This window comes from Fundulus heteroclitus, chromosome 8 (assembly GCF_011125445.2).
Source record: "Fundulus heteroclitus isolate FHET01 chromosome 8, MU-UCD_Fhet_4.1, whole genome shotgun sequence".
Lineage (NCBI taxonomy): Eukaryota > Metazoa > Chordata > Actinopteri > Cyprinodontiformes > Fundulidae > Fundulus > Fundulus heteroclitus.
Window position 1 is genome coordinate 27663449 of NC_046368.1, and position 13663 is coordinate 27677111.

Genomic DNA, 13663 nt, shown 5'->3' on the forward strand with positions numbered 1-13663 from the left:
GAATACCAATACATCCCACTCTTTTTAAAATTTACATTTGTTAATAATAATAATAATAATAATAATAATAATAATAATAATAATAATAATAATAATAATAATAATAATAATAATAATAATAATAATAATAATAATAATAATAATAAAGGAAACAGCCACGTTGACTTTTCCTTCCACTTTATGGACAAGTTAGCCTACTTTGTCATGGGTTTGCGTACTAATTCACATGTGATGCATTAGCCTTACTGGCCCCTGCTGTTTTAAGATGATTTAAAAATAAATACATGGTGAAATGGCTCCTGCACAATAGAAAGAGTCTAGGGGGCTATGAAGTCCGAATTTAGCATATGCGCCTTGAAAGGTTCATTGAGAGGGGAGCGCAAGACAATTTAAAAATAACATTAAAGCACATTAAGTGCTAAAATCAGCAGGACGCAAGGACAGCAGAGCTGCTCCTAAAACCGTTTGGGCAAAGATAAGGTGTGATGAATCTGCTGGTTGACTCTCAGTTTGGCATCAGCTGGCCATCTTCTCCTCCGCGCCTTATCGCTCTCTTCACGCTCGCCTTGATCTCGCCCTCGTCACAACCACGCAATTGGCCAAGGAGGATGGCGGTGGGTGACGGGGGGGGCCCTGTGACGGGGGCCCCCCCTGTGACTTGGTCCGTGGCAGCTCGGATCGCATAAAAACGAGGAGCGCCGAGCGCAGAGCAGCTCAGACTTCTCCAACTCTGCCCAGGTGAACTTCACTAGCGTGTTATGGAGCGCACTTTCCGGGAGCAGCTCTTCTTTCTGCTGTTGTGTCTGTCCGTCCTCAGCGGTGACTGCAGGTACATCGAGGTGAGAGCCCGGGACGTTTCGCAAACTTCCTCTCAGCGTCCTTTCAAAACAACATAAAATCTCGCGTTTCTCTCTCCATCCCCGCAGAACAACGACGTCTCCAAGGATGAACTCTACGCGCTTTTCAAGTCGGATCTCAGGAGGGAGATTCCTGACCTGTTAATGTATCGCCGACCTTTGCGTAAGTTCTGCAAAAGAAAAAAAAAAAGGGACATAAATAAAGTTATTTATGCAGGGGGAGAAATAAATTAATGTAATTTAGAAATATTTACACAATTTTGACATATTATTCTGATTTTTTTTAAAAAGTTTTAGGAGCTTTTTAAAAAACATTTCTTAAAAATTTCATACAAATCTTTAGAGTAAATTGTAAATTAAATTTACAACACCTGGACGATCCTTGGATGCATCACACAAACCCTCTAATCCTTGTATCCATCATGTGTATTCCCTTTCACTGCAACCTGATTGGCCGTCAGGTTGCCTGGACATGGTGGCCATGGAGGGTCAGTTCACCTTCACAGCAGAGACCCCTCAGCTCAGCTGCGCGGCTTTCTTCATGGCAGAGCCCAGCGAGGTGATCAGCGTGGAGTATGACAGCGTGGACATCGACTGCAGCGGAGGAGACTTCATCACAGTAAGAAGGCAACGTCAGGCAAAAAGCGCTCTCCTGGCATCTTATTAAAGGAGATTTAGCTCCTTTAATACCCCTTAAACATCTGTCTAGATATTTTAGATGTTTATGTGGAAAACAAAAAGTGAGGTAATGGAATGGGAGTTAGATTTGTGCATGTTTCGCAGGCTGTTTGTGGTTCTCTGCAAGCAAAACACTGGAATTGGAGAATTTTCCAAGATTAGTAACACTTTCTGAAAAGCTTCTTAGGGATAAGCAGCGTGTTAAACCTGTTTGCGCTTGTTACTCCATGCCAAACACGTCAAAAACAAGAATCAGCTTCTTTTTCCTATTAGTCACATATCTCTGTAGGTAAACCTCCACCTTTTACTGGGCACTGCCTGGAAAAAAAAAAGGCTACAACGCTTTTATTTTGCTTTCAAAAGTTGAGCAGTTTAGAAATATATTTGATCCTGAAAACAAAAACATTACTTATAAAGCTTTTCTGTGGAAACTAAAGGAGTGTCCCTAATTACAGTTACTGAGATATTTTTGCCACAAAACTACAACAGACAAGCAGCCTGTCTCCTGAGCGGCGTACTGCAGGCTGGCCACCAGAGCAGATAGCTTGACTAATTAACCGGCTTATCTGCGTTTAATACTCCCAGGGTGCAAAGGTCAAATATCCCCTGCAATCGGAAAGTTTACTTTAATGCTTCCACAAAATTATTGTTTAGTCTATATTTTACCGTTCAGTCTCAGTATCAGAATCTATATATCAAAAAAATAATGTCATTATTACCCATGTTAAAAAAATAGCACTAACTATATTATTTTAAAGAAGAGTGAATAGATGTTGCTTTTCTGTTTTAAATAAAAAAAAAGCTGATTTAGTTCAAAATATCCTTGCTGATATTTTGAAACTGTGATGTTTTTACTCCAAGTCGTGTAGCCCATGGCCAGTTTCTCCACGATGCCAGTTCTTTGTGATTGGATCGCTTTAGAATTGCTCTCTTTCCCCTCCTTTCTCTGTGTGCGTGTGTGCTGTTGCTCTGCGAAGGTGTTCGATGGCTGGGTGATGAAAGGCGAAAAGTTCCCCAGCTCCCAGGACCATCCGCTGCCTCTGTACGAGCGCTACGTGGACTACTGCGACTCCGGGTCCGCGAGGAAAAGCGTGCGCTCCTCCCAGAACGTGGCCATGGTCTTCTTCCGCGTCCACAGCGCCGGCAGCAGCTTCACGCTGACAGTCAGGAAGCACACCAACCCCTTTCGTAAGTAGCAGATCATTGCTTTGCTGACTGCGGCGGCGGTGGTCAATCTCTCAATCAGGTTCATGAACTCACTGTGAAATACTGTACCATATACCGTAAGGGGCCACACTTCTGTTGTTTTTCTTTTACAAAGATTTAACTATAGAGGGAAAAAAAAAGAAAAGAAAATTTGCCCACTTCCTCATAAGATTGAAACAAACCATCTCTGCAGTGTGTGTTGTGCACATTGCTTTGGTTCTGTCCTGTAATCCATCCATCCATCACAGAGCTGTGGTTTGCGTCCCTCCCTCTCTCCTTGCAGCCTGCAATGTCATCTCGCAGTCACCAGAGGGCAGGTACACCATGGTGATCCCGCAGCAGCACAGAAACTGCAGCTTCTCCATCATATATCCAGTGGCCATCGACGTCTCGGAGTTCAGCCTTGGACGACGCAACAATTTCCCCAAGGTGAAAATATTAGATTAGAGCTCCTGACACTAGATGGTTGAAGGCTTATTCCAGAACTTAACATAGTTGATTCGGTGCAGTTGATGAATTTAGGTTATTTACGTCCCACCACGTGTGGTGGCAGTGGAGGGTCACTTTAATTGGGTCATTTAATTTGCAGCAAAAGGAAGAAGAAGAAAATTTAATTGGGTTCCTCACAACAATGTGATTCTCTGCTTAGTCACAATTTGTTACCCTGATAAAATCCAACAATAAAAACTGTTAAAAGCAGTAAATGATAAAACCTAACAACTCGGCGTCATTGCCCATCTGTTGTTATACTGCACCTTTCCGACATTAACTTCATTGGGTGGATGTGGATGTGTGTCTGGAAGGGTGGGTGGGTGATGGAGGACGCTGCTGGGGGAAAAGAAGCGTGTTGTTAAAGTGCGGCATCTCCTCCCAGATGGCAGGGGGACAAACGGTGAGCTGTATCAGAGATGATCGTCCTTTCACTGCAATCGATCAGCATACATGGTGTCCGCTGGTGGCAGCGTAATCCCAGTGACCCTTTGTGCTTTTTTTTTTTCATTACCCGGAGAAGATCCCTCCTATTGTCCTCTGTGGAGCTCCCATACTATAAAGAACAGCCGTGACACAGAATGCTATCTATAGTGCTCTGAAAGTTGCTGAGCAGCCGAGGTGACAGGCCCAGCATTGTTCAGCCTTCTTGTGGAGAAAAGTCTTTGCTGAGATTTCTTCACATTGTAGAGGTGCTTATGGACCGTGTCAGGTCCTTAATGATGGGAACACCCTGTGACTTAATGGAGTCAAGCTTTTCCACCTCAGAACTGTCAACAGCTCTTTTGTGTTACTCCAAAGGCCCCGAAAGTCCACAAAAAAAACTTTTTGGCTTTACTGGATTTTAAAACCAAGTTCAATTCAATTTCAATTCAATTCAATTTTATTTATATAGCGCCAAATCATGAAACATGTCATCTCAAGGCACTTTACAAAGTCAAGTTCAATCATATTATACAGATTGGGTCAGATTATACAGATTGGTCAAAAATGTCCTATATAAGGAAACCAGTTGATTGCATCAAAGTCCCGACAAGCAGCAGTCACTCCTGGGGAACCGTAGAGCCACAGGGAGAGTCGTCTGCATTGTACATGGCTTTGCTGCAATCCCTCATACTGAGCAAGCATGAAGCGACAGTGGGAAGAAAAACCACCCATTAACGGGAAGGAAAAACCTCCGGCAGAACCGGGCTCAGTATGAACGGTCATCTGCCTCGACCGACTGGGGTTACAGAAGACAGAACAGAGACACAACAAGACAGACAAACAAGCACAGAAGCACACATTGATCTAGTAATCTGTTCTACATTAGATGGTAGTAGCGGGTGAGCCGTCTTCTCTGGATGATGTCACAGTTAACAGAACGCCAGACCAGGTGTACCTACTATGAAGAAAAAGAGAGAGAGCAAAAAGTTAAAAGCTGAAATGACGACAGTCATTTCAATGTAATACAATGCAAAACTGGAGAACAGTAGACTGAAGAACAGTAGAAATCAGTAGAGTGAGAAAATTAGACCCTGATGTCCTCCAGCAGCCTAGGCCTATCACAGCACAACTATAGAGATAGCTCAGGGTATGAGCCACTCTAACTATAAGCTTTGTCAAAAAGGAAAGTTTTAACATTAGTCTTAAAAATAGATAGGGTGTCTGCCTCACGGACCAAAACTGGGAGTTGGTTCCACAGGAGAGGAGCCTGATAGCTAAAGGATCTGCCTCCCATTCTACTTTTAGAGACTCTAGGAACCAGCAGCAGACCTGCAGTCTGAGAGTGAAGTGCTCTGTTAGGAACATACGGGGTAATCAGAGCTCTGATATATGATGGAGCTTGATTATTAAGGGCTTTATACGTTAGAAGAAGAATTTTAAATTCTATTCTTGATTTAACAGGAAGCCAATGAAGGGAAGCTAAAATTGGAGAAATATGATCCCTCTTGTTGATTTTCATCAGAACTCTTGCCGCAGCATTTTGAATCAGCTGAAGACTTCGAACTGCATTTTGTGGACTTCCTGATAGTAAAGAATTACAATAGTCCAGCCTTGAAGTAACAAATGCATGGACTAGTTTTTCAGCATCACTCCTGGACAGAATGTTTCTAATTTTGGCGATATTCCGGAGGTGAAAAAAGGAAACTCTGGAAACCTGTTTAATATGGGATTTAAATGACATGTCTTGGTCGAAAACAACACCAAGATTTTTAACTTTATTACCAGAGGCCAAGTTAATGCCATCCAGATTAAGGGATTGATTAAGAACTTTATTTTTTGAAGACTCTGGCCCAAAGATTACAACTTCTGTCTTGTCAGAATTTAAATGCAGGAAATTTAAAGTCATCCAGCTTTTGATGTCATCAAGACATGACTGCAGTCGAAGTAACTGATTGGATTCATCAGGATTTATGGATAAATATAGCTGAGTGTCATCAGCATAACAGTGGAAATTAATCCCATGCTGTCTGATAATTTTGCCTATCGGAAGCATATATATAGTAAATAGAATTGGTCCAAGGACTGAACCCTGTGGTACTCCACAAGTGACCCTAGAGTTTGAGGAAGATTTATTATTAACATGAACAAACTGGAATCTGTCCGACAGATAAGATTTAAACCAGCCTAATGCTTTTCCCTTAATCCCTACAGTATGCTCAAGTCTTTGTAGGAGAATATTGTGATCAACTGTATCAAATGCAGCACTTGCAGTTGTATTTCCCAGGAGTGAGTGCTGCTTGTCGGGACTTTGATGCAATCAACTGGTTTCCTTATATAGGACATTTTTGACCAATCTGTATAATCTGACCCAATCTATATAATATGATTGAACTTGACTTTGTAAAGTGCCTTGAGATGACATGTTTCATGATTTGGCGCTATATAAATAAAATTGAATTGAATTGAATTGAATTGTATTCGGAGGTAAATCTGACTATGATGGTTGCAAATTTGACTATGGAGTTGGAAGAGCGTAGGAGGTACAGTTGGGCATGAAGACAGTGAAAAAGGCTGCACTTAGCACACAGTCCTGCTGCCCCTCTGTATATTTTTAGCTACTATTCCCAAAACTAAACCTGTAAGCGGTCTATTTCTCACTGCAAACGTTGTGTCTCAAAAAAAAAAAAAGACTAAAATGTATAGCGGTTAATGCAGACATTATTTATGAACTTTGAAGTTTTAGTCACATTTACGTCGGATGCTTATTTACAGAGAACCTGTGCATGAGAAATGGCGGTAAGAGGCAGCACATAACACCAAGGATCTTGTCAGAAACTCGTTCTGTAAACGGAACGTATGAGACTCAGAGCAGCTGTCTGAGTTTTAAAAGAAAAAACTTTTCTATCAGGCAGTTGCTCTCTCTTGAAGCATTTTACATGTTGCGTTTTCTCAGTAGGTGTTTCTGCGCAGGAAGTTCAGTCGTGACGCACAGCCTTCTAACTCCATGTCCTGCGTAAATAATCATGGCTTCTTTGTAAATTGCCAGCCAATGCAAACACCACAATGCAATAGTTTAGTTTTACAGTAGTGTTCAGATAACAGCGTGCACATTACCCACTATGACATTTCTGGACTGGGGTCATCTCAACATATATTTTGAACATTTGCAACTTAAAAAGTTCAAGTATTATTAAAATGGTAAATAATCAGCCATGTTTGCAGCTTCAAATCCCTGTTTTAAACTTGTAATTTTTTTAATGACAATATTTAATATTAGGTGCTAATTATGTTGTGAATGCAGCAGGCTGATAATCCATAGTCCGAGTAAGGAAGATGCTGAAACTAAAAAGGTACATAAGAATTATTTTACTGTAGATATTTTTTGAGTTTTCAGCCGCATTTAGTCACCACTCCAAAGCCCCTTAATCATTTTTAGTGCGCCATCATGCTTTGTAACTGCTGTGTTTGTTTACATTTCACACATATTACATTGAAGATGCACCAGAAATTGACCTTCATCAGTTGAGTTTCAACTTCACCCATGAGCATCAGGTCGAAAAAGCAGTAATACTTTTCCAAACAACAAACCCATCATATGTAAACACTTCCAGGTCGCACTGGCAACAGCAGTCTTCAGTGTGGATGTTATGTTAAATGCAGGAGAAAGATTGAAATTTAGCTGTTTTCAGTACCAGTGAGGTGATTAAAAACGTTAAAGTTAAGCTCACAATTATTCCAAGCTGAAGGTTTTGAATGTTTATTATTATTACAGCTAATAAACACTACCTATAACTGCTGAATAGCTTTTTGCACGTTTCCACTGGTATTTTGACAAATCATTTTTGGTGATGAGTTTCATGTCTTTGTGGTTGGAAGGCCTTCTAGCAACCACCCTGTCAGATTCAGGTTAGGACTCCAAAATGTTCATATTTTCCAGTTAGTTAAAACTAAAAGACTATTAAAACCCAAAATCTTTTTTTTTTAGGAGAGATCAGAATAATCTAAAACCTGTATCAACAAGTTAAAAACCAACGCATGTGATTTTGAAGTTGGCCACAAAATTCGGTTTATCTTTGATATTATTCCAGCAAACAGCGCTCCTAAACCAAATGAATTTCAGTATAATAAGAAAACAAATGGCATCGATAATTACAGGGATATTTTATTACTACTTTTAAATGACCAGTTTTTTATGGTTTTTGCCAAAAGAATATGCCATCATCAACCATCTTTAAATCTTCTTTGATTTTTGGATTTTGTTTCAAGAACACCCACTCCAGGGTCTCCGCATTTCATTTGCTTAATCCTTTATCCTTACTCTTGTATGGCAGACCTATTCCATTACAAACATTTTCACATGTGGAAGTTAGTAAATTGTCAGGTAGTGAGAACTGAGTTCCAGTCGGTGCTTAATTTCACTAAGAAGGCCACATACTTTTTTAACCAAGAAATAATGAATATAATTTCAGAAACACAAAAAGATAGTCCCTTTGCTCCCCCATTATTGTAGAATTGCAGCCATATTGTGTGTTTTCTTTGCAAGTGAAGGACGTGTATTGGCTTCCTATCAGTCAGCTGATGGTGGATGGGGCAGCACTCCATCTATTTCCCATACAGCATCACACATTCTCTGGCATTAAAAGGACAGTAGGAAATGCCTGATGCTAAGTACTGGCTGTTTCAAAACTGAAATGTTTTCCTACATTCTAGATTCACTCCTATATACAGTTAAGCCCAAAATTATTAATATCCCTGGCAAAGTTGGATATAAAGTAACCTTTTACTTTTAGCATGTTTTTTTACACTTGAAGAAATAGTTACATTTTAGTGTCCTGACTTGAATCTGAAAGATAATCTGGAGGAGTTAAAGATTAGGGCACAGGTGTCAAACTCAAGGCCCGCGGGCCGAGTCCGGCCCGTCAAGATAAATTACCCGGCCCTCAAAAGCCAAAAAAAAGAAGGCATATCATGTCATAAAGTAGAGCCATATATCCTTTTAAAGTGTATAAAGTGGCTAAAACTGTGCCTACTGTAAGTGTAACTCACCCCAATATCAACTTTTTTTGCAGATAAACTGTATAAACTGGGCCTAAGTTTCCTACTTTAATGTTACTGTGCATTTTTTATACTTCTATGTGAACTAGAATGAAATTATGAAATGAAAAGTATCGTCTATACGCGTGCAACCGGCCCTTTTAATGACTTCATGACACCAAAGTGGCCCTATATAGAAATGAGTTTGACACCCCTGGATTAGGGTGATGACAGAGAGACCTTCCAGCCTCAAAGATTTAGAGCTCATCACCAAAGGTAATTTGTCCTAACCTGACTCTAGCCATATGGATTTCGCTCCACCTAGCTCCACTCACATCCATCTGGGACCTCTTCATAGGAATTGCCTTTTTTGAAGGCTGGGCCTTATCAAAAATCCTTGCATATGATTGGATAAGCCACTTGTCTGTCATCTTTATCAACATGCTATTTCAATCACTCACACCAAAGCCAACCCGTGACGCTGTGAGAGCGACGCAGGAAAAAAACAAAACTTTTTTTATTTTTGTTTTAAATGTGTTTGCGGCTCTAGTGGCACGCGTTTTATTGACATTGAGCTGACAGGAAGAGGGGGGAAGACAGGCGGCAAAGCGCCGCGGGTCGGAGTCGATCCCGGGCCGACCGTGTCGAGGACTAAACGCTTCCTAACATGGTTCGCGCTAACCGCTCCGCGACGGACAACAAAACTTGCCAAATCCGGTCGGGAAAAGGGCGAAAACATCGTTTCCACCAACAAAAGCCTTCAGAGCCGTTCTCTGATGTTCTTTTAATGAAACAATATTAGGTAGATTGGACAACACGGAAGAAATACCAGCATCAATGTTAACGCTTGCTTCCTCGACGAGCCGCCATTGCTATCAAAACAGTCTCACGTCATGGTTGCTTCTCCACTACGTCACATCTATGAAACTCCAGCCCTGCGTCCTGATTGGCTAGACAATAAAATTGGTTGGAGAAATCACTCTCTATGGGAGATGTCCCAGATGGATGTTAGTGGAGCTAGGCGGAGCGAAATCCATATGGCTATAGTCAGGTTAAATTTGTCCAAACACCAGTGGAAATGTGCAAGAAATTATTAAAAAAAAAATGTTTGCTAGCTGTAATCCCTAAAACGATGGGTCTATTGATTATCGTAACAAATTGAGTATCATCTTTGTAAAGTGCCTTGAGATGACATGTTTCATGATTTGGCGCTATATAAATAAAATTGAATTGAATTGAATTGAATCTAAAAATAATTTTTGGATGTATTTTTAAAATTAATATATACAAAACTGTATATATAAAAGTTATTTTATTTTTTATTTTTTCCCTCAAAATATTTATTTTCTACATTGTTTTATTATTGTTTAATATATGCCTCTCTCCAAGCCTGTCACAATAACAAATTTTGCTGGACGATAAGTTTTTCTAAAAATGATCGCAATAAAGCATAATATTGTTATTTGGAGACCTTTTCCAACTAATATGATAATATTTGCATAATAACACTTCTATATCCTCTCAACATACTGGTTTAGGGAGATTATTCTGTTGGCCGCCATCATTTGGTTTACCGTAAATCCAAAAAACTCAAACACCGCAGAAGTTTTGTTCGGCTTTGATGAGATTTAACTCCTCATACACTGAGAAAACGAGAAAGGAGGGGTGAGGTGACTTCACCTGCTGTTCCACAAGTCGCCACTAGCGGGTACCACGAGTAAGCCTCAACATTGCTTTCAACCAGGCTTAGATGTAACCTGCTGAGAAGTGTTGAAAATTTGGCCGATATCCGATGTTCCTGTCAGAAGCGTGGTCACTTCCTGTTTGGTGGCAAAGGATGGATAAAGACTTCCTGTAGGGTTTTGAAAATGTTGCCTTATATTAATATCTGATGTTGGTTGACATTTGAAACACTGTCAACGTGGAGTAAGCAGCAATGAAGTAATTTATTTAGTGCTCAGTGGTCGTGGCCAAAGTGATGTCATCAGCTGACCAAATCAACCTCTCAAATAGTCATTCACGGTGAAGCACACAAAATTTGGGAAGAACCGATGATATATTAGGGATTTTGAAGTCTGTAGCTCAAAAGCTGTAGGAGGAGTGTGCTTAAATACGACACGAGCAAAAGGGACAAAACGGTGGCTTTGATTAAAAATGGCCGACTTCCTGTAGGGTTTGGACCATCGCTCCAACAGACCTTTTTATAGTTCCTTACATATGTGTACCGAATTCCATAATTTTCAGACAAAGAATGGCTTGGGGCTGATTAATTTAGTGCTACTAGGGGGCGCTGTGGAGGAAATAGGCCAAGTCCATCAAATATTGTGGTGGATTCTTGTGTAGGACTAGAATAGGATTGACAACACTGATTTTGGTGCAGATCTGATGATCTATGTGGAAATTAGAGCCAAACGTATTGCCATGGTGTGACGCTGCATTTAGATAAAATGATAAAAGATAAAAGTTACCGTGTTTGGAATTTTCTGGCTAGAAGGTCAACTTTGAGGCCTGGCCCGACCCTTCAACATGCACGAAAACTCAAGATTTTGCTAACTTTTAATCTTCCATGCCTGACCAAATTTTAGCCGATAGCTCAAAATACCTAGAAGGAATTTGTTCAAGTTCAACATGTATGAAAATAAGAAATTGGCTAACTTGACATTTTGACCCAAAAAGGCCACCTTCCTGTTGGCTTTAGGGCATACCTCTAAGAGACTTTTTTTCTTGAATCGGGGAGATATATACCAAATTTCAAATCTGTTGGATTTAGCTACCAGTATCTCTATCTCACTTTAGGGGGCGCTGTGGAGCCATTTGGCTACGCCCATTTTAAAAACCATCAGTTATTGCAGCAAGAGTGACCCAAGTTGCGTTCTTGTTGCTGAGCTATGACAAAAAAACTTCTTTATTAAACGCAAAACTTTGAAAACTGTCTTATATTAACACAATTGTGAAAGACTACTTATGTTTTGGATCTGCAAAGATTTACAGTCAACCTTTCTACACAAATCTGACTATTTTGTTCATTGAAATAAAATGTTTAATTTATAATTTAGCAGAAGTTTGTTTTTAGATTGTTTCCCCCCTTTCAATAAATGAACGTAGCCTGTAACACATTTTTTTTCAGATACCAATTTACAATTGAAATTAGTTAGAGAGCACGGTGTGACAGTTTGTTGTCACCGTTCATGGAAACATAGAAGTAAAACAAAAAAATAAACTCCTATGCAATGCTTTGGGTACATGGGTGGGAAATTAATTGCTAAAGATACCAAAGTAAGCAAAGGATACAATTAGAAAGTGAAAATATGAAATGAATTACCGGTATTGTATTTTATAAATTGTATTGCATTAATATGAAATGAAATTGATTCGATTGTGCTGGCTTCCACAGAGGTCGTTACCTGGATGTGCGGAGTCTGGGGACTACGTGCAGTTGTTGGGAGGAAGTGGTATTGACACATCTAAACTGCTTCCCATCACAGACCTCTGCATCTCCTTCACTGGACCCAGTAAGCACTCTTCCTCACCCCCTTTCATTAATGCACATTGGGATGGACCTCATCGAGACTTGATATCCACTTCTTCTTCCTCCCTCTCTGTGCAGCCCATTTGAAGATCGGCTGCGATAACACAGTGGTGAGGATGGTGTCCAGCGGGAGGTTTGTCAGTCGTGTGTCTTTCAGCTACCGGCTACTGGACAGCCAGGAGCTACAGACGATCAAACTCAACAACGTGGAAGATTTTTGTTTCAACAACTGATCCCAAAAGGGTCACAATGTGACAAATGTATCATTTGACTGCCAGACATTTTTAAAGTCATTTTCCACCCAGTTGGTCTATGATCCAAGGACACTGAAGCGAAATGAAAACCAATAAACATCCTGTGAGACTACATTTACTGGCATTTTGAGTTTATTGCCCCATGGTCTCATTCTTATGGCTCATTGTTGTTGCAAAACATACTGTATATCAGTTTAATGTCCTTTTTGTATTTAATGGGACCGCTGTTGTCTTTATTTATGCTTCGTTTACAACATGTATATTCATTGACTTGGGATTATTGTTATAAAGTTTATGAGTTTGTGATTCTCGAAGATGAATGGTGCTAAAATGAGTGTTGTGTCTATTCTGTTTGTACGGGTGAGACATGATGTACCGAGTCAATTCATGTAATACAGAAAGAAAATAAAAGAAATTTGAGTATCTGGTGCCATTCAGCAGTTAAATTTGGTTGAAAAAATACTTTTGTAATAAATTTGTACGGCATGGCAACGCATTCAGTTGTTGCTCTCATTTCAGTCGTCCCAAAATGTTAGTGTGTTTGGCCTGGTGAGGAGACGAATAAGGTAATCAGTCATGTTTTGTAGTAAGCTTCTGACCCGCATGCAGACAATCACTAAGAAACCAGGAAAGTTCAACAATTTATTGTAAAACAGGAATATGTAAATGTCTGATCCGGGAGGGGTTCATTTAAAGCAGAAGTGAGTGAAAAGGATGAATCGGAGAACAGAGTGAATGCTTAAATTGATTTTAAGTTATGATCACTGCATGTTAGTCTTACTGGTTTAGGAGTTAAAGCCAGGGAGGGCTTTCACAGTCCAGGGTTAGTGTCGGTTTGGTCAACAGTGTTTGAGGGCTGACAGGTCATACTGGAGGCACAAGGGAGAGAGGAGCCTTGAGGTTGCCGATTGTAGAAGTAGGAATCCATTAGGTAACGGCACAAGGAGGTTTGAGCTTTGCATTCAGGAAGCATCACACAAAACGAGATCAAGAGGCGAACTGGGGAGGTAACCTCGAAGAAAGGCAGAGACATCAGCTTTCGCATGAGCAAAGAGACACAAGGAAATTAAATGGAGTGAGACATAAATGGCTGGAAGTATCAAATCGGTTGACGTTCAGATGGCTGGAGACCATGTGCATTGAATACACATGATTTAAGTCTGGCTGACCAGGCTAGCACTGCACAGCTC

At 40.3% G+C, this 13663-nt stretch overlaps 1 protein-coding gene across 1 annotated transcript; it reads left to right on the plus strand.

Moving 5' to 3' along the window:
* The first annotated feature begins 619 nt into the window (after positions 1-619).
* LOC105931074 (corticotropin releasing hormone binding protein) lies at positions 620-12966 on the plus strand. Its single transcript, XM_012869587.3, has 7 exons — positions 620-839; positions 927-1020; positions 1319-1476; positions 2513-2723; positions 3025-3170; positions 12085-12202; positions 12298-12966. Exons 1-7 carry the CDS (start codon positions 759-761, stop codon positions 12450-12452), a joined length of 963 nt encoding a protein of 320 aa, XP_012725041.2. The 5' UTR covers positions 620-758; the 3' UTR covers positions 12453-12966.
* The last annotated feature ends 697 nt before the right edge of the window (positions 12967-13663 follow it).

Bases quoted from the DNA above. Each gene is read 5' to 3' on its own strand.
- LOC105931074 (XM_012869587.3), top strand. From the start codon at position 759: ATGGAGCGCACTTTCCGGGAGCAGCTCTTCTTTCTGCTGTTGTGTCTG. The intron at 2,724-3,024 runs GTAAGTAGCAGA...CTCTCCTTGCAG, and splicing joins GAAGCACACCAACCCCTTTC to CCTGCAATGTCATCTCGCAG. The intron at 3,171-12,084 runs GTGAAAATATTA...TGGCTTCCACAG, and splicing joins GACGCAACAATTTCCCCAAG to AGGTCGTTACCTGGATGTGC.